Source organism: Ursus maritimus, unplaced genomic scaffold (assembly GCF_017311325.1).
Source record: "Ursus maritimus isolate PB19 unplaced genomic scaffold, ASM1731132v1 scaffold_20, whole genome shotgun sequence".
In the NCBI taxonomy this organism is placed as follows: domain Eukaryota; kingdom Metazoa; phylum Chordata; class Mammalia; order Carnivora; family Ursidae; genus Ursus; species Ursus maritimus.
In genome coordinates this window covers 35,724,864-35,752,417 of record NW_024424453.1, presented here as the reverse complement: position 1 = coordinate 35,752,417, position 27,554 = coordinate 35,724,864, and the positions used below count along the sequence as shown (strand labels likewise).

The window sequence follows — 27,554 nt, the reverse complement described above, 5'->3', positions numbered from 1 at the left end:
ATAGCTGCCCCAATTTGCCCTTAGACCCAGAGTATATTAGAATTTCCATTTTCCCACGTCCTCCTTAATAGTGAGCTTTGCCAGTCTTCTTTATTTTTACTTAACTGAGAGACAAATTATGATTTCACATTATTGTTTTTATTTACATTGTTAGGGTTACTAGTGAGGCTGAATCTCCATCGTTTCTTAACCTTTTAGTTGATCTCTAGTTTTAGTCTTACTTTTCTTATCCAGATATAAAAAATTAACACCATATCATGACTTGAAAAAAGTACAGTATTAGATCTTAAATATAAAGCCCTCCCTTTGGGTTCTCAGGCTTCAGTTTCTAATATGAGATTAAGTGATTATAATGAAATGGGAGGGTTGCAGTGTTCTGATGATCTCCCCAAATCTTGGTGAGAGCAAGTACAAAACACCAGCCTCTCAGATCTTAGCACCGTGGAAGGGACAGCTGGGGTCCCAAAGCATTGCAGTACCTCCCCCGATCTTCAGGATTTCTGTAACATTAATGGGGCCTGCATTTTTCATCATTTACGTGTCTCTCCTACATCATTTCCCTACTTACTTATCAAGTATTAACACAGGATCTCTTGTCCGACCAGTCTCGCAGCTCACATGGGAGAATGCTTGTCCTCTGTAGCCAAATCTGTGCAATCCTGGCACTGTTACAATTCCATTTAGTTCCCACTCTCATTTTCATTGTCAGTGAGAGCATAATGTGCTTCTGGCGAGATAAGGTTATTTGTGTTGCTTCCTCTTTTTTTCACAGGAGAAGCAAAGAACCGAAAGTATAACCCATCAAGTTTCCATAGGTTTAACTTGTATGGGGTCCCAACACCACATTTTAATGATGGAAGAGCCATGGCAAAAACTTTATATTGGCTCCATGAGCTACAAATGTAAGTTTAATTATATTGGGTCCTGAAACAGGTATTAGATATATGGCACATGGACTTAAAGAAGAGCTGTTGATTAAACATAAAATTAATAGGAAAAGATATGCAGTGATATGTCTTCCAAACTGTCCAGTTCCTCCAGAGATAACCATGATACTGTGTGTGTGTGTCATTCTAACTTACTTCATGCCTTTACAAATAGCAGATCTGAAGATATATGTGCATGTTTTTAATCTATGTAATCAACCCTATTCATGTTTTTGACTTTTCCTTTTTTTTTTTAAAAAAAGATTAATTTATTTATTTTAGAGGGGCTGGGCAGAGGGAGAGGGGGAGAGAAACCCAAGCAGACTCTGCTGAGCACAGAGTCCGATGTGAGGCTCGACATGGGGCTTGATCTCATGACCCCGAGATCATGGTCCCCAAGATCACAACCTGAGCTGAAACCAAGAGTCAGATGCTTAACCCACTGTGCCACCCAGGCACCCCAACCCTATACATGTTTCTTAAAGGTATGGGCTTTCAGATCTCTATAAGACAATCTTATCACATATAATTGTACTGTCATTTATCATTCAGTTTTTTAGTTATTTGGGCATCTGAGTATCTGACTTAACTTTTGTAAACTGTGACCTCTTTATGCCTTAATTCTATATATGACTACTTGCCTAGAAAATTAAAGTTCTTTAATTTTTCATTTTCTGTGTTATATTTTATATATAAGCCAACACTTAAGCATTGGGAGATTACTAATAAAAATTCATATTTCCTACTACGCTTAAAAAATCAGAAGATTGGAAATATTGAAGTAGTGGCTTGAATGGTACCCCCTCCCAAGACATGTCTTTGTTCTAATTCTTAGAACCTATGAATGTTAACCTTATGTGAGAAGAGGGTCTGTGTAAGTGTAATTAGCAATCTTGAGATGTAGAGGTCATTTTGGATTATCTGTGTGGGCCCTAAATTCAATGATAAGTGTCCTTATAAAGGAAGGCAGAGGGAGATTTGAGACAGAAGAGAAAAGATGACAAATAAAGAAGAGGTGATATGAACATGGAGATTGGAGTGATACAGCCTCAAGCCAAGAAAGGCCAAAAAGAATGCCAATAGCCTCCAAATGTTGGAAGAGGCAATGAATAGATTCTCCCTAGAGCCTTTGGAAAGAATACAGACTTGCTGAAGCTTCGACTTCTGACTCTTGGCCTTCAGAATTGTGGGAGAATGTTTTTGTTGTTTAAAGTCACCAGTTTGTGGGAATTTCTTGCAGCAACCACAGGAAACTAATACATTGTGCTTGCATTTCTACACATCAATACTGGGAGTGGATTTGTTTTGCCCTCTGCCCTCTTTAAAGGAGATGCTGGCTATCCAAGTCTCCATGGGTCTCAGTGAGCACATTAAGTTTGCATTCCCACAGATACCCAAACTGCCTGGCTCATCCGTCTGTCTGGTCCCTGTGATAGGAGCTCCCTGTAACAGAGGCAAAGTGCTAACTGCTTTACATAGTATTAAATTAATCCTACCAATAACTCCACGAGATAGGTGCATTATAATTTTTATCCTGTCCATTTTACAGGTGGAGAAACTGAGGTACACAGAAGTTAAATCATTTACCCAATACTATGCAACTAGAAGTACTAGGGGTAGGAATAAAACCCACGCAGTGTGGCTGCCCCTAACCACTATACCAGGTTTATTGGCACTGGATTCTGTGATCACAGGCCTGAAATAGCAATTTCCATTCCTCTTCTACTTTTTTATTATATGAGTTTCCGATACTTGAATTATTCAAAAACAATAATGGTAAAACACAAACACCAAATAAGTTTTTGTAATATTCTATTAAACCCATAAGAGTTTTCTTTGGACTACCAAAGAAGAGCCCATATAACAAATATTTGTTAACTGATTAATATTAAAGCAGTTAAACTATATATAAAGGAAAACATGAAAAAATGATTTAAATATTATTTAAATATTTAAGGATTATAGATATATATATTTAAATATAATACAGAAACAAATGCTTAGAGGTGATGACAAAATATGGTTTATCCATTTTTGAAAGCTTAGAAATATAAACCTGCTATAAATCTATAAAAGATCTGAAATAAACACATTAATAACAACAATGCGGTCCTTTTTTCAAATAAATTTTATTTATTTGACAGAGAGAGAGCACACAAGCCGGGGGAACAGTAGGCAGAGGGAGAGGGAGAAGCAGGCCCCCCGCTGAGCAGGGAGCTGGATGCGGGACTCCATCCCAGGACCCTGGGATCATGACCTGAGCTGAAGGCAGACACTTAACTGACTGAGCCACCCAGGCAGCCTGACAATGTGGTCCTTAAGAACATCCTAAGAGTAGAACCTTTAGGTTATTAACAAGGACATATTTATGAATGATTTGGTGGGATAGTCATGGAAAAATTCACTGAGTACACCCAAAACTAATACAATGTTATATGCCAATTATATCTAAATTTAAAAAATACACTGAATTTGTCAAAGGAGGTAATATGCAGGGTTCATTTTCATCTAACTTGTTTCTACCCCCAAGGAAACACTGTTTATGGTACAATGCTTTATTTGATCATACTTCGCATATTTCAAAACTTAATTATTGCTAAAGCAATAATTCTTCATTGCTTTCGTTTGCTGGATTTTAAAAAGAACTCACTGGGGCACCTGGGTGGCTCAGTGAGTTGAGGGTCTGACTCTTTGTTTTGGCTCAGGTCATAATCTCAGGGTTGTGAGATCAGGTCATGACTTCAGGGTCATGGGATTGAGCCCCACGATGGGCTCTAGGCTCTGGCCTCTGCACTCAGTGTGAAACCATTTGAGATTCTCTCTCTCTTTCCCTCTCCCTCTGCCCTTCCCCCCCCCCTCAAATAAATAAAATCTTAAAAAAAAAACCCCAACAACTCACTGTTTCATTCTTCAGTGTGATTTCTATTATAATTTTGGAATTAAATATGTTTACATTTTAAGGTATCTCAATTTTATATTTTAATGTAAACTTGGTTTACACTCAACTTTTAAGGGGTCTATTTCTGTCAAGCTACCTCTATCTATATTCTGTTTATGACCTTTGGTTTGAAGAATCAGTTAGAATCTTCCTGTGATAGGTGAGTGTGTGTGTTTAAATGAAGAAATTCACACAAAAGCCTTTATTTCAAGTTGTTTAGTGAACACTGTAAGAGTGTGCAATGATGTTGCAGTTATGGATGTTTCGACATCCATGACTGCTTACAGATACTTCCTAGTTCTCCGAGAAACATAATCCAGGCACTTTTACGGCAAAAGGAGTAGTAACAATCCTTACCCATTTCATCCCTGCATGTTCCTAATTATGCCCTTTGGAGCTGGTTTTTAGAATGTCAACTTTATTCGTTCAAATTATGGCCCTTAAACTGCCATTGATTTATTCTGACTATACCCATATTGTTCTTTTTTTCCCGTTTTTGAACTAATGGGAAGTAAATGAAGACAGAAGAGATGAATTACTTTATATTTCATCTTTTGTTTCTCCACAGAGTGTCACTCTTCTCCAGAAATTTATTCAGCTCAGCATTTCTATAGTACAGGAAATAGTTTTAAAAGCAAATGGAGTTTAAGAATTAAATGTTCATTGTTTTTAGTCTTAACAAAACAATAGAGAATTTATTAACTTTAATGTTATTAAATAGCAGTGTTGTAATTTTCCAGTTCTCAAAAGAAACCTTGTTCATTTAATCACAGTGATAGAAGTAATGAAATTATGGTACAGAAAATTGGCAAAATAAAATCACCCATAATCCTGTCACCAAAATTCAACCATTATTATCTTTTTAATGTATTTCTTTCTAGTGTAGCTTCCTGTGTAAATGTTTGCATATTTTTATTCAGAGTGCAATCCTATTTTATATACTGCTTTTTTACTTAACATAAAATAATTATATATTGTGTATTCTTAATAACCAACATTTAAAATGCATGCCAAGTGTATTCTTGTTAATGTGACATAATTTAATTGCCCTCCATGATCAAGCATTTATCTTCTTTTTTTTTTCCTTTGTAGTCATTGAGGCTACATTTTTATATCTATAACTTTCCCACATTTTAAATTATTGTGTGGATTATCTTCCTAGGATTGGTTCCCAGACATAGATGAAAGGGAATGACCATTTTTTTTTTTAAAGATTTTATTTATTTATTCGACAGAGATAGAGACAGCCAGCGAGAGAGGGAACACAAGCAGGGGGAGTGGGAGAGGAAGAAGCAGGCTCTCAGCAGAGGAGCCTGATGTGGGGCTCGATCCCATAACGCCGGGAGCAGGCCCTGAGCCGAAGGCAGACGCTTAACTGCTGTGCCACCCAGGCGCCCCGGGAATGACCATTTTTATGGTTTTTGAATCTTTTTTTTTTTTTTTTTTAAAGATTTTATTTATTTATTTGACAGAGAGAGACAGCCAGCGAGAGAGGGAACACAGCAGGGGGAGTGGGAGAGGAAGAAGCAGGCTCATAGCAGAGGAGCCCGATGTGGGACTCGATCCCGGTACACCAGGATCACGCCCTGAGCCGAAGGCAGACGCTTTAACGACTGCGCTACCCAGGCGCCCCAATGCTTTTTGAATCTTATTACTAAATTAGTTCCAAAAGGACTATAGAAATTTGCAGCAGCAGTCTATCAATTGTTTTACCGTACGTTGTGCCCGTGTTAGGTATTCTCTCTTTCTGTCGGTCTCTCTATTTGCTTATGCACTGTGTTCAAAGTGCCACTTTGTTGTTCTTTTATTATGGATTTATTACTGGAGGGGATCATAATTTCTCCATATGTTTGCTTACTAGATGTGAATTATCTGTTTATATCCTTTGGTTATTTATTTGGTGCCTAATTTTCTTTTAGAAATTTTTGTAGTCGCATTTATGATAATGATATTAACACCTTGGTTTTGTTTCCTGAAAAAAGTTTAAATCTGTTTGTCTTATTCTTTAGACAAAATTTTATATTCTATTACAAACTTATCTTTATAATAGAATCTAAATGATAGAAGAATGAACATATACAGCTTTTTTTTAGCATATAACTTCTTGAAACTCTGTGTAGTGTTTTGATGGCCCAAATGATACTATGGTATTCCAAGGGGTACCTGGGTGGCTCAGTTTCTGACTTTTGATTTCAGCTCAGGTCATGATCCAGGGTCTTGAGATCAAGCCCCGTGTAGGGCTCCACCCTGGATATGGAGCCTGCTTAAGATATTCTCTTTCTGCCCCTCCCCTCCCCACTGGTACGCTCTCTCTTAAAAAAAAAAAAAAGAAAAAGAAAAAACAGAACAAATAACACTGTGGTATTCCTCATTGTATGTGTATTTGGCAGCCAAGAATACTTAGGTAATAGAGATGCTTGACAGTTTTCTAACTTTACAGGAATAGAGGAGCTAAGATCGTATCCAAGAGAGTCGATGATTTCAAAGAAAAGTTTCAACATAAACTTGGAAAAGTTTTAGATCCGTAAGTTAATAATTAACTTTGAATTGATAGTGTCTTTGGATGGAATTTAAAAAGTACTCTTGTGGTAAATGTTGGTTTGTTTTCTATTAGATTCTATCCATTAAGTAAGAAAGTCTTCCTTTTGTGTTAATCAGGGAACTCTCTTAGCTTCTGTAGGGCCTGGGGTTCTAGGAAAGTGCTGAGTCCTCTGAGATGAAGAGGGCATTCAGAGACGAGGGAGAATTTTATGTGAAGCTTTATTTCTGGGACATTAGAAATTTAATTTATCATGTTACATTTTTTTTTTCCTCTTTCTTCCCTGTCTCTGTCTGTCTGCCTGTCTGTCTCTACTTCCATATTCTGCTTTGAGTATGTTCTTAATTTTCTTTTTAAATGTGGGCTACCGAAAGCCGGGGAAAGTGTTTAATCGTTGCCTGTGTAAGTGGAAGATTAGACAGAAGATCGGCTGGAGAACTTCTGTTTGATCTTCATCGTTTGGTTATAGGAGAAATACAGGCTATTAAAAACATATGGCAAGCATATTTTAAATTCCAGAGATGCCATGTGGTGAGTATTTTAACTAAAGGATATCTTTTCTTTGATAGCATTGCAGAAACAATGAATGTTCCCCCAGACCACACATTTGGTGCTTGTCTCCGTGCTGAGGAGTATGGTAAATATACAAACTTTCTCCTTAAAAAACAACAACATCCTTACAAAGTGATGTGGTTAAATTCACCATCTCCTTCTTTCAAACTTCTAATTTCAAAGGTCTAAAATATTACATTAACATTAATGAACAATTTGTAGCACAAAAAAGAAAAAAATGTTCATATTATGTTTGAAATAGGTACAGTTGAAGAGCCTTTGTGAATGAATACCTTAAGTGTAGACAAGGCTCAGAAGTTTATTTCGAAAATAAATATGGCCTGTATTAAATAAGCCAAGGTGATTTGAGGCAGCTTGCTAATGAATTCCAGCATTGTAGTAGGCCCTTGTTACTCAGAACGTGGTCTGCAGACCGGCAGTGTTGATGTCCCCTGCAAGTTTCTTAGCAATGCAGAATCTCAGGCTCCGCCCCAGACCTACCGAAACTGAAACTGCATTTTACGATATTCCCAGAGTAATTGTAAGCACATTCAAGTTTGAGAAACCACTGTACTCTTCAATCACATAATTAGGAACCACAGTCTTCCCACTTCCATAAAGTGGCAGAAGAAACTTGCCAGGATTTTGTGTTTATTTCTAAGCAATCTATACGGTAGACATCCAAAGGGAAGACTATGATAGAGCATATCAGGATTGAGCTGTATATCAGTGGTTTTCAAAGTATAGTCTGTAGTTTACCTGCCTTAAAATCACCCAGGGAATTTATTAAATATGCAGGTTCCTGGGACCTGTGCCCAGACATTCTGATCCAGTGGGCTCTTAGGTACACGAAGGTTTAAAAACTGCTACTGAAAATATTTTAGCTAAAGCCCCCTCATTGACAATATATATATTTATTGGACTTATGAAATAGTGTTTTAGAATATCATTAATTGCATTAATTAGGAAATTATATTTCAGTTCTGTTTTTAGATGAACTGTTAACATGTTTAATGTATGCCTGTACATTTTAGAGGCTCTTCCTACCTGTAAGAGTGGTTAAGAGATGATTTAGGAAATCCATCAATTGGCCTGAAAAATAAATAGGTAATCGTGGTAAATTCTGCTTACTTGAGGGCAGGCTTCATGCTGGCGGGTGCTCTGTCTTGCTGTCTGTTGGATCCTCAGGGTCTAGCACACAGTACATTTTTCACAAATATTTATAGCATGAATTGGTGAATCTAACACATAGTTTATCATTTTGACAATTTGACAACATTGACAAATTTCCTAATAGTTGATCGAAGTTATCACTACAAATTGAATGAGATAGTATTACAAAATGGAAAGGAAAGACACTGACATTAATAATTTTTAAAATATGTAAGTATCAGTACCAGCATTGGTCCTGCGTAGTTTAACTGTGAAAAGGGACTCTAAGTCCTCTTTGGACCTTTCCTGGAGTTTATGGATAGATGCAGATTAACTCTAGGTTCTCACCTTTTGTGGTGATTATTGGGGTCAACTAATAGCATTTATTCTGCAGAAAGCTCCTGCTTCTAGAAACATATTGATTTCTCTGCTGGGCCTGGATTTCTCTTTTACACTCACTTATGGAAATAAAGGCAGCAGTACAAAGAATGTCTCCTCCCTAAGGCCTGGAGTTATTGGTTATGTTAAGACACCTCCAAGAAGAGCGTAAGGGCTGTGGCCAGTTCCAAGAATGCACCAGAGCAGAGGCAAGGTAAAGGAAAATCCAAGACTGGTGGACAGTGCTGCCTAATGGGAACTGGTTGCTTGCTTGGCTTTTCTGACAGCCATGGTATGATAGCTAGGTCATCGGTCTCCCGGGGCTCCTGATTTTAGCTCTATAGAGATGACTCGAGTAATTGCAAGGGATTTGACATGAGCTTCATACATATTCTTTCAGGGCCAAGCCAGAAGAAGATATCAGCATACATTTTACTCGACAGGAGTTACATCTAGTGGGATTATGGTGGGAAAACCATGTGGAGTTGAAAAAACAATCATTCAAGTAGTTATTTTTGCATGTTAATAGAGAGGGAAGGCTTCTGAAGATAAAAACTCAAGCAAGAGCCATCCTGTGAAAGTAGGAAGATCTCCATTATACACAGTAGCCACCCACAGTGTTTATATCAGAGGCAGGAATGTGGAGGACGGGAGGAAGCCATGCTTACTTGCCAAAAATCACTCTCACTGTCTTGATTTCCTCTCACAGAGCCTTACTTGTGTTTTGCCCACTTTAGGATGATCTGATGGTAGCTGATTCCGTTTCAGATGATTTACCCAGTTCCTGGAACCAGGATTAGTTGTGGGCTTCTCACCCCTATCTACCCCTAAAAATGTGACTTTTATCAGGATATGTGGGATTAACTCCTGATTTTATAATAAATAAAAATCTTAGAGGCGCAATGAGTATCTATTAAAAGACTCTCTTGACAGAGCCTAATATAGGGTGTTATACAGAGTAGGTATAAATATTAGTTGCTGTGAACTGCAACAAATGTAGTGATTGAAATTATTCCATCTAGGATATCATAGCCAACTGCCAACATGATCCTGCCCCAAGAAAGCAGGAAAGAGGAGGGGTGTAGGCTAGGGGAAAATGAACGGAGGCAAAAGGGGGCTTCAGAGGGGAGGGGGGTGGGGGAATGGGATCGACTGGTGATGGGTAGTAAGGAGGGCACGTATTGCATGGTGCACTGGGTGTTATACGCGACTAATGAATCATCGAGCCTTACATCGGAAACCGGGGATGTACTGTATGGTGACTAACATAATATAATAAAAAAAACATAAAAAAAAAAGGTTCCTTCTTGTGACAACCACCACGCCATCGCATTTAAAGCAACATGGTCAACTCTAGTCTGATCTCTGTCACCAGTAACATCCAAGGAATGTTTCCCAAAAGGGAGTGGCAAGGAATGCTTATAGGCAGTGTGTATGTTTGTACTTTCTTTGTGTCATAATCTGGGGAAGTTCCTTTAAGTCATGAATGATAAATGGAAGCAAGGGGCACATGGGGGGGTGTAGCAGGTGGATTGAAGAGTTTATTACTTCCAGATAACTGAGGCGATTGTGGGTCAGGACTCAGTTAACAGAATTGTGGATGAGGGTTGGCATGCAGGTGGTTGTATTGGGACGCAGGGCTGAGAAATGGGAACTTGATATGCATACTGGAGGCAGACTGTAAATTCATATTAGAAGGGAGTAGGGTATTTGAGTTCAATTTTTACAAGGGATCGCAGAGCTTTAGTCAACTTCAAGGCATATAGAATGGCCCCCACGTGGACTCTGCCCTAGCTTGCAGATCCTCAGCATTGTAGACAAATGTCTGCAAAGAGGCAGAGAGGCAAGGGCTTCAAGTAGTAGGAAAGACAGCCATGTAGGGGCTGATGATTCCCGCTACCCCCCCACCCCCCGCCGCCCAAATTCATTTTGTCAGAACTTTTTCATTGAGCAGAGGAGTCACATAAAACAGAAGTATTCAGTTTTATCAATTACTTTATGTACTTTTTTATGCCCAAGGGTTTTCTGTCATGCTGCATAATAGTGTCAGAGTTAGGCGTGGGTTTTTTTTTTTTTTTTCATTCACAGCCTTTGCTAGATTTCTCTTTTTTAGGATGGGAATAATATAAACAGACTTTAAATTCAGCTAAAAGACTCCTCCCACTCTCTTTAATAGGAGCTGGTGATCTCATCCATAACAGACTTCCGGGTGAATATCTTCGGGGCAAGGACAGACAGAGAGCCCTGATTGCAGCAGTGCGACATCACTTGAAGAAAGCTAACTACCAGAACTTTGACACTTTGCTGGCAGCTTTCAGGCACTATGATAAGGCCAGTATTTGAATGGAGTTTTTTGGACTATGTGTGGCTTACAGATCCTGGCAGGGTGGTATAGATCAGGGGTCAGCAGAGTATGGTCTGTGGGTCAAATCCAGCCCACCACCTGTCTTTGTAAATAATTTTACATGACAAATTAAGTATTTTCTATGGCTGCTTTTGCACTACAAATGCAGAGACTGAATGGCCTGCAAAACCAAAAATATTTACTTTTTTGGCCCTTGATGATAAAAGTTTGCTGACCCCTGGAATAATTCAGTAGTTGCCAAAGTGTGGTCCTTTTATCACCACCAGGGTTACTTGGGAACCTGTTAGAAATGTGCAATCTAAGTCCCACTTACTGAATTAGGAACTCCAGCTTGGGGCCTAGCAATTGTGTTTTAACAAGTTCTGCAGGTGATTCTGATATAATTTGAGAACCACTGTGGCAGATTAAACTGTAGTGTGCTGGGAGCAAGGGGTGGGGGTTGGGCATCGTAGATCCCCAGGAAAGACTCCTCGGTCTAGGCCATCTATACCTAAAGCTGAGTATGTACACACAATGCTGTCGATCTGGGTCCAAGTCAAGCTTGGACTGCTGCTCCCCTGGGTGAGCAGGGTATGGTTTCAGTTTTGGGAGTGTAAGGTTATTCCATTTTCAACCTACTGAAAATTGTGTCCTTTCATAAAGTTAGCTCAGTCTAGGCCTGCATAATTACCTCACACCATTTTAGGCCATTACAGGGTTGCTTTCACCAAGCTGCACTGCCTTTTTATACTAAGGTGCACTATTGTACAAACCTCTTGTGAAACATTACTGTTATTTATTTTTTTCACATGTATCCTTTTTGTAAAGAAACCCAGTCTTTCTAAAGGAAATAATTGTGCTTCATTTATGTATCTGGTTTGTTTTTACCTCCTAAGAAGCATGAATTTTGTACTAATTGTGAATACTTTTTGACTTGGCCACCAGGAAGCTCAGAGCCAATTCAACAAAACACATCTAGTTTGCGAATGTGATCCTATAGCATACGTTTTGTGTGCTCTTTTTATTCCACATTTCTTCTTCTTTTATTTCATCTCTATTTTCTCTTTGCCCTGATTTCTTTAATTTTTTGGGCTCTGTTTAATTGTACTTATTTTTCTAGGCAGACTGAAACTATTTTAGAATGAGTCTAATTTAAACAAATAAAAGCTCATAAATAAACCTGTGATGATGCAGTGTATCATAATCTTGATATGAGAAGGAAAAAAAAGCAGAATAATTTTATCTCAAAAAGAAAAGATAATATTTGTATCTCTCTTCCAACGTTGAGCACAATTTTAGAAAAGTTACACTTCACATTTTTTATCTTAAAAAAAAATCTTGATTACTCATTGGCTTATTCAGTTTAATCCATTCACTTTATTTGTTTTTAGATTAGAGGCCTGTGTGCCTGTATTGTACTGATGAATAAAAAGTGGGTTAAATATCTCATTTAGGTTTTGTACCAATTATGTAGGGACAAACACCAATCAGTCACCCACTACATTTCTCACAAAGTTGTGTTTAAAAAAAATGTAAGTATTCAACTGTTTCTCCGGTTTTTAATAGAGACCAATTGCTATTTACAGGTAATTTAAAAATGAATCTTCAGAATTAAAATATGTAAGCTAAAATAAGTACATTTTAAGCTTTACTCAAATACAAGCATCTTACAAAGATGATAGAGGGGTAAATTTAGATAGCAGTGATATGAATAAGAGAACCGACCACAATACATAGTGCTCTGCTTTTTAAAAATTCATTTTAAATGTAATTATAGGCAAGATGATCATCTTAATAGCTGTTGATTATCTTAGTGAACCACCAGGCATATTCCTTATGATAAAATTAAATTAAGCAGGGAGGAAATTACTGAGAATTATTTAATGTTGATATACCTTTTAAATAGTTAACTTTTAATATGCACAATGCAGTGCTCAGTGTCCTCGAGGAGCTTTTTTTTTCCTGAGAGGGTAATAAGATGTGGGTCTTCTAGTACAGCTGTAGGATAATTTTTGATTATTTGAATTTTCTATTATTGAATGCCCAGATTTACTTTAATGAAAAATACAAAACAAAACAGAACAAATAAGCCATGATTTCCTAAGTGAATCTTCTTGGCTTAGAGGATTAATTCTGTTATTTATTGAACACTCACTGTGCATCAAATATTATTCCAGATAATGTGTAGGCTTTCTACTTAGGAAATTCAAAATCTAGAGGGGAAATAAAAAGACTCATCATGTCCAGAAGTGGTCACAGTAGAGTCCCAGATTTTCAAAATAGACTTATGTTATTCCAATTCCTCTTACTCTTTTTTAAAAAATGTTTTATTTCTTTTTCTTTTTTTCCATCCCCCAGTTACCCCATTCCCCGTCCCCTCCCCTCCAGCAACCCTCAGTTTGTTTCCTATGATTTAGAGTCTCTTATGGTTTGTCTCCCTCTCTGCTTTCATCTTGTTTCATTTTTTCCTCTCTGACCCTATGATCCTCTGTTTCGTTTCTTAAATTCCACATATGAGTGAGATCATATGATAATTGTCTTTCTCTGATTGAAAATTGTTTTTCTCTGACTTATTTCACAGAGCATAATACCTTCTATTTCCATCCACTTTGTTGCAAATGGCAAGATGTCATTTTTTGATGGCTGAGTAATATTCCATTCTTCTTTATCCATTCATCTGTCAATGGACATCTGGGCTTTTTCCATAGTTTGGCTATTGTGGACATTGCTGCTATAAACATTGGGGTGCAGGTGCCCCTTCTCTTCACTACGTCTGTATCTTTGGGGTTAAAACCCAGTAGTGTAATTGCTGGGTTGTAGTATAGCTCTATTTTCAACTTTTTGAGGAACCTCCATACCGTTTTCCAGAGTGACTGCACCAGCTTGCATTCCCACCAACACTGTAAGAGGGTTCCCTTTTCTCCATGTCCTCGCCAACATCTGTTGTTTCCCGACTTGTTAATTTTAGCCGTTCTGACTGGTGTGAGGTCATATCTCATTGTGGTTTTGATTTGTATTTCCCTGATGCTGAGTGATGCGGAGCATTTTTTCATGTGTCTGTTGGCCATTTGTGTGCCTTCTTTGGAGAAATGTCTGTTCATGTCTCCTATCCATTTCTTAATTGGATTATTTGTTCTTTGGGTATTGAGTTTGATAAGTTCTTTATTGATTTTGGATGCTAGCCCTTTATCTGATAAGATAAGTCCCATTCTGTTTTGTCTTTTAGTTTTGTTGACTGTTTCCTTTGCTGTGCAAAAAACTTTTATCTTGATGAAGTCTCAATAGGTCATTTTTGCCTTTGTTTCCCTTGCCTTGGAGACGTGTCTAGTAAGAAGTTGCTGTGGCCAAGGTCACAGAGGTTGCCACCTGTGTTCTCCTCCAGGATTTTGATGGGTTCCTGTCTCACATTTAGGTCTTTCATCCATTTTGAGTCTATTTTTGTGTATGGTGTAAAGAAATGGTCCAGTTTTATGCTTCATGTGGCTATCCAACCACCATTTGTTGAAGAGACTGTCTTTTTTCCATTGGATATTCTTTCCTCCTTTGTCAAAGATTAGTTGACCATAGAGTTGAGGGTCAATTCCTTTTATTCGAATTGTTATCCAGGAAGTAGCTGAGATGAGATTATTCCTTTTTGGAGACAGCTGCATTCAGTGATAAAACTGGTTGTGTGAGCCAGAAGCTGGGGAGGAAGACAGACAATTTTTGAGAAGGTTATTCCAAAGCTCACTCCTACCAGATGGCTGTGGATGGCTGGGTGTAGGAAAGGTTCTTTGAATACCTTGACTAACAGCTCATTGTTAACACTTTGCTGTGAGACACACCATTGTCAGGCAGAAAATGGTCCAGAAAGCAAAACACATGACTCAGATTAATTTCATGGGCCATACTCTCATGCTTGCAGCTGGCTGATTGAACTGAAATAGCAATTCCATAGCTTGAAAATGTGTCAACAATATGATGCACCACCAATAGCTTTAGAGGTAACAGAGGTTCAATGTAGTCAATATGCCAGGAGCATGGAGGCAATGTCTTACGTGTGATGTGTCCTCCCTCACCGTGAGACAGATTGGCCAACTTTTGTCAGGAGTCACAAGTATGGCATGTGGTGTGATAGCCTCTGCCTCAGAAAAATGGAGTGCTTTCCTTTGTAATGATTTGTGTGTCACCATGTCTGGTACAACAATGGATCCAGGTAGCAAAGGTGGCAATATGGATGGTTTAGGATCAGTCAGAAGCTTTATTTCAGTCTGAGAATGAGCAGAGAATGGGCCCTTATCATGGGCATCTATATGACTTACCCACGTGGTTCAATCAACAGCTATGATTTGTTTCCATAGTTTTCAGACTCAGAAAGCAGCGTCTTTTTTTTTTTTTTTTTAAAGATTTTATTTATTTATTTGACAGAGAGACACAGCCAGCGAGACAGGGAACACAAGCAGGGGGAGTGGGAGAGGAAGAAGCAGGCTCCCAGCGGAGGAGCCCGATGTGGGGCTCGATCCCAGAACGCCGGGATCACGCCCTGAGCCGAAGGCAGACGCCTAACGACTGAGCCACCCAGGCGCCCCAGAAAGCAGCGTCTTTAATCTTCCAGTCTGTAGTTTTCCAAATGGCAAACCAAATAGACAGGCCATTGGTAACAGTCAAAGAGTCAGTAAAAATATGATGGGTTCATCGAGGGGAGTATTGGCCAGAACCATGACACTAACCTTGAGTAGACTGACTATGCCCATTTTTGATCATTCATAGCTCTCATTAAAAGCCACAGCATTCCAGTGAAGACCACTGGGTTTCAAGTTAGTAAACCAGACCCAGAAGTTCTAAGTGTCAAAATTGTTAGTCATAGAGACCTGAGGCTCAAAGAGGTCATTAGGGTTGTGGGGCTCCAAAGGTACTAGCATCCTCTACATGTGGCTCATTAGTAATACAAGCATGCAAAGCATCAGTACCAGTTATACATTCAGCAGTGGAAGCTACAGAAATAATATATTGCTAGCTTCCTTTCTCCACTTTGAACAAACCCTGCCCAAACCCTACTAGCTGAATGCAGACATCTTCTTCCCCTAGAGACTGGGTAGGATGATGACTTTGGCACCCATATCCAAAGAGGCCATAAAAGTTTGAGACTTTGCCCCTCTGAAATTCAATAGTATATCCGAACAGATGAATGTAGCATTTGATCTCCCTTGGGGACAGGGAGACCTTGGTCCCACATCTAGTCATCTTTCTCCTTAGAGCAGCTAAGGTTGGAGCATGGAGGAGGGGGGGGGTCAAGGGTGCAGAGGGCATGACTCAGTACAGAGAGTAAGAAACATTTGAGTTTTGGGGCGCCTGGGTGGCAGAACGGTTAAGCGTCTGCCTTCGGCTCAGGGCGTGATCCTGGCGTTATGGGATCGAGCCCCACATCAGGCTCCTCCGCTATGAGCCTGCTTCTTCCTCTCCCACTCCCCCTGCTTGTGTTCCCTCTCTCGCTGGCTGTCTCTGTCTCTGTTGAATAAATAAATAAAATCTTAAAAAAAAAAAAAAAAGAAACATTTGAGTTTTGAGTGGTATGCAGCACAATGAAACAAACCACCAGTGTTTTCAAACCACCCAAGTCGCTATATTGGGCAGTGAAGTCATTGTTGGCACCACCTATTTCAGTTTTGAGGACCCGTTGATTCAACTGCCATATCCCACATAGCTTTTCAGCTAGGGCTATGGGGTTTGCATTTTTGGTTGACTCGGGCTTGCAGCAGAGGTTTTTATAAAGGAGTCTACTTTAGTCCAGCACATTTGCATCTCCCTTGTGAAGATAATGTTTTAAATACTCATTCTGTTTCAACGTTAGCATCAGGGATGTTTTCCAGGCCTACAGATCTGACTGCAGGAATTTATCTAGAGATCGTTGGTTCAGTTCCTCATTCTCCAGGGATCACCTTCATCAGCATTTTAAAACTAATCCTGAGCAGAAGAGCTGAATGCTAGTCAATGAGTCATTTATCTTTTCTCTTGGGAGCTTTCTCTGAGAGGGCCAAAGCTTCCTTAATGGCAGCCAGGACCCACTGCAAAAATACTTAGATCTTTTACTATCATCTCCAAATGGGTTTAAGGTTTGATAGGCTCCAGGAGGGGCTGAGGGGGTAAGACATCTCAGCTCTTGCCATTCTTCCTTAACAAGCGTTATGTGGGCACCTGGGTGGCTCAGTTGGTTAGCATCTGCCTCCAGCTCAGGTCACGATCCTAGGGTCCTGGGATGGAGGCCCACATGGCGCTCCCTGCTCATCGGGGAGCCTGTTTCTCTCTTTGCCCCTCTCTTCTGCTCTGCTCTGTCTCACTTTCTCTCTTTCTCAAATAAATAAATACAATCTTAAAAAAACAAAACAACAAGCATTGTGTGTTCAGCCCGTTTATCTCCCACCCAAGCACTAACCAGGCCCGACCCTGCTAAGCTTCCAAGATCAGATGAGACTGGGAGTGTTCAGGGTGGTATGGCCATAGACTACCTCTTTATCTCTGAAGTGAACCAACTAGTTCCAGCCCAAAGCCTTCGTAAACTTCCCTCCTTTCTCACTCAGTGTAGGTGCTCCTGTCTTTAACTGTTTTCTGGAAGAAGGCGGAACTTCCCCTGTTCCCCCTACCAGGATGAATTTTAGTGCTAATTGTTACAGTGGGGCCAGATTGGTAGCATGTCCCTCTTGCCCATAGGAGTGTTAACAACAAGCAGGCAACGGTCTTTGAATCTGCCACCTTCTATTTGGCCTACAACTACTTCCCAATTTCTCCTCATTACCAGGCAACAGAGTGGAGGACCATTTAGTGCTCAGTTGGAACACCAGAGGTGTTAAAAACTTTGAAAGCATGGGAAAATGTAGAAAGCTGTCAAAAGTTCACAGTGTTGGTTAAATGAAATGTCAAGCACAAATCATGGTTACACCTGCCCTGCCACAGTGTAAACAGCATGATTTAAAGAAAAAAGTGTTAAAGTAGAATGAACAAAGATTCTGAGCCACACCCCGCTCCAAACAGGGTTGGAATTACTGTGCACATATCAAGTTGACACAATGAGGATCTTGCTTAATATTTGACTGCTGTTATGTAAAAAATAAGACAAATTCTTTGAATTTATGTGATAGATCTCTTTTTTCTTAAATGAAATAATAGATGTTGCATACTCTGCTTTTAAAGACGGTGCTTGCTTCATCTTTTTCTGCTTTGTGTCTAACAGAATGGAGATGGGGTGATAGATAAAGCCGAGCTTCGGGAAGCCTGTGAACAGGTCAGCTTGCTCTTAGATGAGAAACTCCTGGACCAGCTATTTGACTACTGTGATGTGGATAATGATGGGCTGATTAACTACCTAGAATTTGCAAATTTTCTTAACTGGAAAGATAAAATGCCTCTTAAAGAGTATGAAGAGAGGGTCATTATTAAAGGTATTTAATTTTTGAAAGTTTGTTGAATTATTAAATGGAATTTTAATATTTTCAGTTTTCTAGGAGCTTGACTCTTGTCAACTTTAATATTTTATATTTAAAAATATGTACACATATACATATCATTTGCTTGTTTATGCATAGAATATTTGTGGAAGGACAGGAAAGAATTTGATGATGTTTAAGGGGAACCAAGTAGCTAAGGGACAGGGTGGCAGCAAAACTCACATTTTAATCTATGTGTTTATGTTTTTTGAATTTGGAACCATGTATTGCTCGTTCAAAAGAAAAAAAATTAAAAGCTAGTTTATACTGAAGTCCAAAATATGAAAGACAGTTCCTCAGAAAGCTGTTTGAAAACCATTTTCTTTCAGTAATTAGCTCCCCTCCCCCAGGAAAACTCAATAGTAAGATAGAATTTGACGTAAGAAAATTTATTCTTTTAAATTTTGTGAGAGAAAGAACAATCTTTACCTTTATTCAAATATTTTCATGTTTCCACATTGACTTCCTGCATCACTAACTAACTAACTAACTAACTAACTAACTAACTAACTAACTATGCATGTATATATATATATGTATAAAATCACAGTGAATATACCATATTTATTTGGCTTTTTAAAATTTAGCTTTCAAATTTCTATGGAATTAAGAAATAGTTTTATGGTAAACTTTTTTATGAACTTCATTTTCAGTTCCTTCATGCTGATGTATGATGAATTACTAAACCATTTCCTCACTCTTTGAAATTTAGGTTATTTCCAGATATTTTAGAAGTAATATCGGTAACGCTATAATGATTATCATCTCTCAAAAATCTTTGTTTCTAATTATATCTCATTTCTTATGAATGTTATTATTGTCCCAGAAGTAACTATATTTTCATTTTGCTTTTGTAAATGATTGTACCACTTTGCAATTTTATCAGCCAAATCTGTGAGGTTTTACTCTAATTTTGCTACCACCGAGGATTATTTTAAACGTTCTTGTAATTTAGTTGTTATTATGTTCACTTTAATGTTCAAATCTTGATTCTTAGAGAGGATTAACTTTTTAAAAAGATTGTTTACATTTCTATCTCCTCTGGAATATTTTTCTCTAAAAAATGAAGTTGTTACTGTTTTTACTTTTATTCCTGGGTCATGCCTTTCTGCAAGGCCAAAACCAAATTTGGGGCCTTATTAACAGTGTGATCCCTTATGAGTTTCTGAGATGGTCTTTCTATTCAAGCCACTAGGAAAGTGGAGAATCTTCTTTACCAAATGAAGATTTTATAGAAAACAATTCTACCCTAGTCCTTTCAGAAATACAAAGGGGTGGTAGAGTTTTTTTCTTCTTGGCACAACTCATGAAGTAGTGAGGGAAAGCAGAGAAGACTGTTTTCAAACCAGATCATTTTTCAAATTGTTCCTGGTTTTGGGGTTCTGACTTCCACCAGCTACTTTCAATGGAGTCCTTGAGGTTTTCCATCTTCTGAGACAGTGACCAGTGGTTCAGTCAGAAGGGGCTCAGGAATGTTTTGGCAGGAGTTTTCCTTATATCCAATTATACTTACTGTTGATTTGTAGAGGAAAGGGGTAAGTGTTCTAAGGCAGTGGCTTTCAAACAGTTTTCTGAGACACTGTTTCTCATACTGGTCCAGATTTCTGCTTTTTGGGGGGCACGGGGAGGGGATTAGAGATTTTGGAACACAGGGCCTGAATGTGTTCATGGCAATGATTGGCAGAAGCTGAATGGAGGCTGCAGACTTTACATAGGCATGTCTTTTCTGGTTTGCCACGGTTCCCACCCCAACCTGATACTGGGGCACCATTTGCCTTTGCAACCCTCAGAGCTCTTCGAGAGAGCAAAAGACCACAGCGCCCTCTAGTGCTAGCTGTATTACTACCAGCTCTGTGAAAAAGATGTGCCAGGAATTTACTCCTAAATTTCAGAATGAGTCAACAAAGCAGATCTTCAAAAGGACAGAGTCTTACAATTTGAGTTTCACCTCACGGTTTTCTTTTATACACCAATGTGAAGAGGGTGATTTATAAAATCGATTCCTGAGCTCACACTGTGGTCTCATTGCCTGTCCAAATGTTGCAATACACGGGGCTCCCCGCCATCATCAGGTATGTGTGGAATTTACAACTCCAAACGTGTCTTCTGCCTCTCCTTGGGACACTACTCTGGAAACAACTCTGGTAATCCCATAGTTCAAGTTAAATATAAAAATAAACTCTAATTTTTTTTTTTAAAGGAAAAATGGGTTCCACATTTTCATTTGGTCTCTCAGATATAAAAAGCTTTATTCTAGAGTAAAGTGGGTGGAGTGGCAAGAAGAAATAGGCCACATTCGGATTTCCTGGTACATGACATTGGCCTCCCCTTGCTCTTCCACGGTGGGGCACTGGCGTCGGTGGAGGGCTTCCCCCACCCCGTCTCAGTCTCTGCCAGCAAGGAGAGACTCCCCGGAAAACTGATGTTGTTGCAGAGCAGCGAGCACCAAGTAGTGATTTCCCCCTGTACTTTACCCACCCCCAATTCTTTGCTTAAAGGCAGAAAACCAGATTGTGCAAACCCTGCCGAGGCTAATGTTGAAGAATCTGAACCAACTCTCCTGATAAAGCCAGAAGACATTGTCTTAAAAGAACCAGGGAGCTCAGAAAAGACTCTCCGGACACTACTGAGGCCACGTGATAAAGTTTCTCATCACTATAAGACAACTTCTTCTGAGATCAGTGCAGTTGTAGGTGCTCTTCCTTCTACTTGTGAGTATGTCTATTATTTGCTGAGTTTTAAAAGGATCAGCAAACATAGAAGTGTCCTTTGTCTGTCCTTGTATTGTTCCCAGTCTCTATCTTCATTAAGCTGTTTCTCAAAGTGTAGGACCTTTCATTCAGTTCTGTATTTGAACCATCCAGGAGGTCTCAATAAATGTAGGTGGAACTGAACTATTGTTAATGATGACCCAAGTAAAATGATTCTGTCAATATTAATGAAATTGATCTATGATGATCAGAACATTGAATGTTACACAGACTACACCAAGTGTTAGGAGATTCATAAGCCATGTGGTTCTTAGCTCCAAGCAGATTACCTTCAAATATTTGAAGAGCTTTTGCAAAACTATTCTCTGTATCTTCATTCTCCATCCGTTAGTTTTCTAGGGCTGGCATAACAAGTACCGCAAACTGGATGGCTTAAACAACAGATATTTATCATCTTACGGTTCCGGAGGCTGAAAGTCTGAGGCCAGGGTGGCAGGGTTGGTTACTTCTGGGGCTGTGAGGGAGGATCTGTTCCGGGCTCCCCTCCTAGATTCTGCTGTGTTGCTGGCTTCCTTTGCTTTTGCTGCATCAGCCTGATTTCTGCCTTCACCTTCACATGGTGTCGTCCTGTGTGAGCGCCTGGGTCCAAATGCCCCCTTTTATTGGGGCTCCCAGTCACATTGGATTAGCGGCCTACGCTACTCTCGTGTGACTTCATCTTAATTAATTACAAATGCAATGACTCTTTTTCTTTTAAGATTTTTTTATTTTTAAGTAATCTCTACACCAAACATGGGGCTCTAGCTTACAACCCCAAGATCTACCGACTGAGCTAGCCAGGCACCCTGCAATGGCTCTATTTTTAAATAAAGTCACATTCTGAGGTTCTGGTGGTTAGGATTTTAACATATAAATCTGGGGAGAATATAGTTCAACTCATAACACTTCCTATCTCATATTGAGCATAATGACTATTGGTTAGTTAGAGACTACTTTATGTTGGTTAAGATCACTTCCTTAGACTGAGGACATGATTAAGGATTTATGGATTTTTCTTCACTGGATTTTATAGACATGCTATATATATTCTGGTATAATGAGATTTTGCTACTCCCTTTAGAATAGTGCTGTCCAATAAAAATATAATCGGAGTTACATGTATTTAAAAATTTTAAGAAAAAGAAACAGGTGAAATAAATTTTAACAGTATATATACTTTATATATAATATATAGATCTTCCAAATATTTTTTCAACAATTGATAAAATGATTAAATATTCCACTTTTTTTGGGGGGGCACTAAATCTTTGAAATTCAGTATGTATTTTATACTTACATTACATCTCAGTTTGGACTAGCCCCATTTCAAGGGGGCCATATGGCGCTGGTGGCTACTGTATTGTACAGCACAGTTTTAGAATGGTTGTTTTCCTTTCTCATTGGTGTCCTAGGTTATCCCATCTATGGCGTTCCAACCATTCGGTCTGATATTCCTGCCCCGCGAATTCGTCGAATCAGTGATAGAACTAATTATGGTGAAGAGGGCAATGCCTATTCATTACTACATCCTACCATCTTTGGTCAGAAAGGAGTGTTTGAAAGAGATTTCTTCAAGACCAGATCAAAAAAAGAGGTACAGCATATTATTTTAAAAGAGTTGAAAGAAATGTCAACTTCACATAAACACATAAAGATGAAAATGTTTATCAATGACTAATTTTAGAGTGTTTAAAATGTGAACTTTGATATTACAAGAGTCATCAGGATCCCCAAATACAGGATTCTTGAGGATAATGTTTAGTTTGGTTGTGATGTTTTGGTACAATTCTTGGAGCAGTTTTTCTTCTATAATAGGAGACATTACAGTCACATATATCCACTATGAGCTATGTATAAGAAGAAAATTGTTTTCCTAAGGAACTCAACACTATTCTTAGTTGAGAAGAAGCAGAAGGGATCTATCCCTTCCTTGTATAAGTATCTCATGGTTTTGTATCTCTAAAACCAAAGGTAGGTATGAGAAAGGCCACTCTGCTCCCTCCTCATGTACTGCTGCTATCTTATATCTTAGATTATCTGTGAAAGCACTGATTTAAAATATTCTGTCCAGGGGCACCTGGGTGGCTCAGTTGTTAAGCGTCTGCCTTGGGCTCAGGGCGTGATCCCGGCGTTACGGGATCGAGCCCCGCATCAGGCTCCTCTGCTGGAAGCCTGCTTCTTCCTCTCCCACTCCCCCTGCTTGTGTTCTTTCTCTCTGGCTGTCTCTCTCTGTCAAATAAATAAATAAAATCTTTAAAAAAATAAAAAAATAAAAGATAAAATATTCTGTCCTGTTGCCACACCATTTGTCAGCCCATGTATCTCGTTTTTGTTTTTGTTAGAAAACACGGTCCTCATATTCTAGGTGATTTTCTTCCTAGACGGGTTATAAAACAGGAGCAACCAGGTAGGTCAGAATAGCCACTGGGGTTCTACGGGCCAAAGATTAATAGCAACGCTCGGCCAGCCTGTCTTGATCTGCACTTGTAGAAAGCAGGGTGTAATCTAGGGTGTGCAGCTGCTTCAGAATTTTCATATCCTTAACTAGGAATGATTGAGGATATATAAATAGACATATGATGCCTCTGGTACTTCAGATGAAGGGTTGATGGCTTGAAAACTTACTAGCTACTACCTTAATTATCACATATTCATTCCAACATTTCATCACTACTAAGGTAGGGGACAAAAAGAAAAAGGGAGAAGAAACTCAGAGGAGACGCCTGCTGGCTCTCCCAAAGAAGGAACTCAGGGTCCACCCCAGGGGTCAGAGAAGGGACACTCCCAGATTGTTTCACTTCCCTTGATTACTCTAAAAGCCCTATGAAATAGAAATATAGGGTTGCCCAAAGAAACAAAAATCTCCTGCTTGTTGCATGATGCCTAAAATTCTTTTAACTAGGACGTCATCCCTTAACTCACACATCTAGAAAAAAAGAAAGAGCCCAAATGAATGGTTGGAGTAGTAATGCTAACTTGAGAATGGATGGGCTTCTGGAAAATATTAGTGAATCAGTGTATTGTGATGGAATAGGGAACTAGGGGAGGGATGCCTCCTGAGGAGTGGGAAAGGAAGTAGAGGCGGAGGTCTGGGATGCTCAAGACTGACTCGGGCCACTTCCGGAGTTCACTCTGTGGGGACAGTCTTTACCTGCCACCAGATGGGGGTACATCACAGCTCTGCACAGGGACACTGAGGTGTTTTTGCTGTAGAACAATTGGGCAGATGCTGGCAGCTCTTCTCTTCTGAATTCCAAGTGTATTTGATTATACTGTTAATTTCCCACGAGGGCACATCATTTCGAGGGGATCTTTTAATTATTGCTAAGATTCTGTTTAATAGATGTATTCTGCAACTCTTCTATTTCTTTGGCTTTCCTATTCACTGTCTAACCTTTCTTTTCATTTCCCTCTTGGCTTTTTTTCTGTGTGCCTCATAGTAAATGTTTTTCCTCTTTTACATTTAGTTTTGGGGCACCTGCATGGCTTAGTCAGTTACGTGTCTGCCTGGGGCTCAGGTAGTGATCCCGGGGTCCTGGGATAGAGGCTCCCTGCTCATCGGGGAGTCTGCTTCTCCCTTTGCCCCTCCCCCCACTCATGTTCTCTCTCTCTCTCTTGTTCAAATAAATAAATTTAAAAAATCTTAAAGACATAAATTTAGTTTCTTTTTTTTTCAAATCTTTTATTTTCTCTACTCATTCTAACATTTCTTCCCACTGCTAGTTCTCATCTTTCCTTTCTTAAATTTTCCCTGGGACATAAGAAACATGTTTTCCCATAATAATTATCATTGCAGAAAGATGACTTATAACCAAAATTTGCTGGTTTTCAATATGCTCAGATTTTAATTTGCTTAGTTGTTCATGCATGCTCTATCTTTCTGGCATTTGCACACCTACAACAATAAAGTTTATAACAGGCCAGTAAGAAGCATTTTATAAATGATCCTATTTTAGAGAAGAGAAACTAATTTTCAAGGGGTCGACATGACATATACAAGATCCTAGTGACAAGAAGTGAGTGAGATAGAACTCAAATTCAGCAAGTCTTCTTTCGACCAGAAACACTTAAAGAGTTGGAAGTAATTTTATATATGGGCTAGTATAGGTGAATATCCTCATATTAACAAAATGATTTCTGAATCGAAAATACTGGGATTTTGATATCTGCTTATTATTATATGTAACAGGCACACCCATACACACATGCGTGGGTGCACACTTTTTTTGGGATAAATATCCGTAGTCTTAGATGTTATAAAGATATTTTTAAAATATAAATTTAAAAACACAAATCTTAGTCTGACTCTCACTGTTTTTTTTCCCCTAGATTGCAGAGATATTATGTAATATTGGTGTCAAGCTTTCTGATGAAGAATTTGAAAATGTATGGAATCTTGCATCAAAAAAACATCACAGAGGAGAGGTTTGTGTTGAGACCATCAGGAACGTTCTGGATGAGCTACAACATGCAGACCGGGTCAAGTGTAAAACAACCACGTGATGTTTTTGGAGTTCATTCATTTAAACAAAAGAATTGTTAAGTTTGCATTCATAAAAAATGTTCAGTCCATTCTGGTTTTAGATATTACGTTAGAATTCAGCAATCACTGTATGTAGTAGGACTCCTATGCCTGTGTGTGTTGCTAATAAATTTGATTTGGGATTTTACGATTTATTTTATTGTTTTCTGTAAAACACCAGAGAACTTGACAAGCACTTACTGTTAACCTTTTACCTTACCAAAGACCTACTTCAGAATGATAGGAGACGTTTGTAATGTTTAGAATACTCTAGAAGTCTGTGCATTTTAGTTGGCTGACTGAAATTCAAAGTCTAGTTTGTGATACCAGGTTGACAAAATTTTGCTTTCAACTTTTTGTTATCCTTCTCTTCAGGTGTCACTATAAGAAAACATAATAAGCTTAGCAAGCTTTCTGTCTCTGTTAGCATCTGAGGAAAACAAACACAGGAAGCAGGATTTAGGGAACAAAAGCTGGAGTTCCATCAATGACATAATAGCCATTAGTTTTGATATCTTCCTATGGCTATTTATAGCAGCATTATCAACAATAGCTAAACCATGGGAACAGCACAAGTGTCCATCAACTGATGAATGGATAAAGAAGATGTAGTATATATATATACACAATGAAAAAAAAAGAGTGAATTCTTCCCATTTGCAATGATGTGGATGGAACTACAGAGTATTATGCTAAGTGAAATAAGCCAGTCAGAGAAAGACAAATACCATATGATTTCACTCATATGTGGAGTTTAGGAAACAATACAAACAAGCACAGGGAGAAAAAGAGAGAAGCAAACCAAGAAACAGACTCAACTATAGAGAACAAACTGAGGGTTACTAGAGGGGAGGTGGGTGGTGGGATGGGTTAAACAGGTGGTGGGGATTAAGGCGTGCACTTGCGGTGATGGGCACGGGGTGTTGTATGTAAGTGTTGAATCACTAAATTGTACACCTGAAATCAAGATTACACTAACTGGAACTTAAATAAAAACTTCAAAAAAATCTATCTTCCTATGGCCAAAAAAGCATATTGTCCTAAAAGAGGACGTAGCTGACCCACCATTAATATGTAGCTTTAGAGATTATTAGTGGCAAATTGTATTGAATCATTTCCTCCCTTGTGCCTTGGCCCTCTGATGCCCTGGCCTGGATGAGGTGTGGGGATGATGGGAGGGTGTGACCTCAGCATAGTGTGTTCTTTCTATTACATCAGAAGTACCAGGTGTGGGTTGAAGCCACCATTGAAGCTTGATCAGTAATACAACTTTATTAACATGTATTCTATCAATGTTTCCCTGTGATAGACCTTGAATTTTGTTTTTGTTGTCTACTTATATGAAAAATTACTGTTTAACTTAGATACTATGGTTATAATGTAGTCTACCATTACTTATAAAAGAAAGACCTAAGTTTTAAAAAATGCTCTACCCAAGCTCTAGAAAAAATAATTTTATAATTCATTTATTATATAGGTAATTTATATTTGTTAAAAATTTTAACTTTTTACTTTGAAATAATTTCAGACTTACAGATTTGCAAAAGTAGTACAAAGCATTATGCAGTGGTGTGTTAGAACCACTGTTAATGGTTCACGCTAGTCAATTGCGAGCATTTCTTTCCACTGCTGCATCCAGTGACTCCACAATGACAGTTTGAAATCAGCTACAGTGGGAGTTTTTACACTAAGGAAACAAACAAATGCTATGGATCATGGATTCTTCCCCTATGAAGAGCCAGTTATTAAACATTTACAAACACATCTCTATCTATCTATCTATCTATCTATCTATCTATCTATCTATCTATCTATCTACCTATCTATCCTTCTGTGTCTGTCCTAACTGAGCCTGAATTGCTCAGTTTTAGTAAGAATCCTGCTAAGTCTAGAGTGAATCCTCCTACCCTTGATATCTGACTACCCTCCCTACCTTGATATCTGATCAAATTCCTCATCCCCCAACTTTGATGTATAAAACCTTGGCCTGCCT

General features: G+C 38.8%; 1 protein-coding gene across 1 annotated transcript in view; it reads left to right on the top strand.

Moving 5' to 3' along the window:
* The window catches only part of EFHB (EF-hand domain family member B), a 50,193-nt gene extending 24,484 nt beyond the window's left edge, over positions 1–25,709 (top strand). Inside the window, exons 6-13 of the mRNA XM_008709174.1 lie at positions 773–902; positions 6,305–6,388; positions 6,973–7,040; positions 10,662–10,816; positions 18,037–18,244; positions 20,788–21,000; positions 22,452–22,633; positions 25,369–25,709. Coding sequence (XP_008707396.1) covers positions 773–902; positions 6,305–6,388; positions 6,973–7,040; positions 10,662–10,816; positions 18,037–18,244; positions 20,788–21,000; positions 22,452–22,633; positions 25,369–25,542 — 1,214 coding nt within the window. The 3' untranslated portion in view covers positions 25,543–25,709. The remainder of the gene's footprint in view (positions 1–772; positions 903–6,304; positions 6,389–6,972; positions 7,041–10,661; positions 10,817–18,036; positions 18,245–20,787; positions 21,001–22,451; positions 22,634–25,368) is intronic.
* Positions 25,710–27,554: the final 1,845 nt, after the last annotated feature.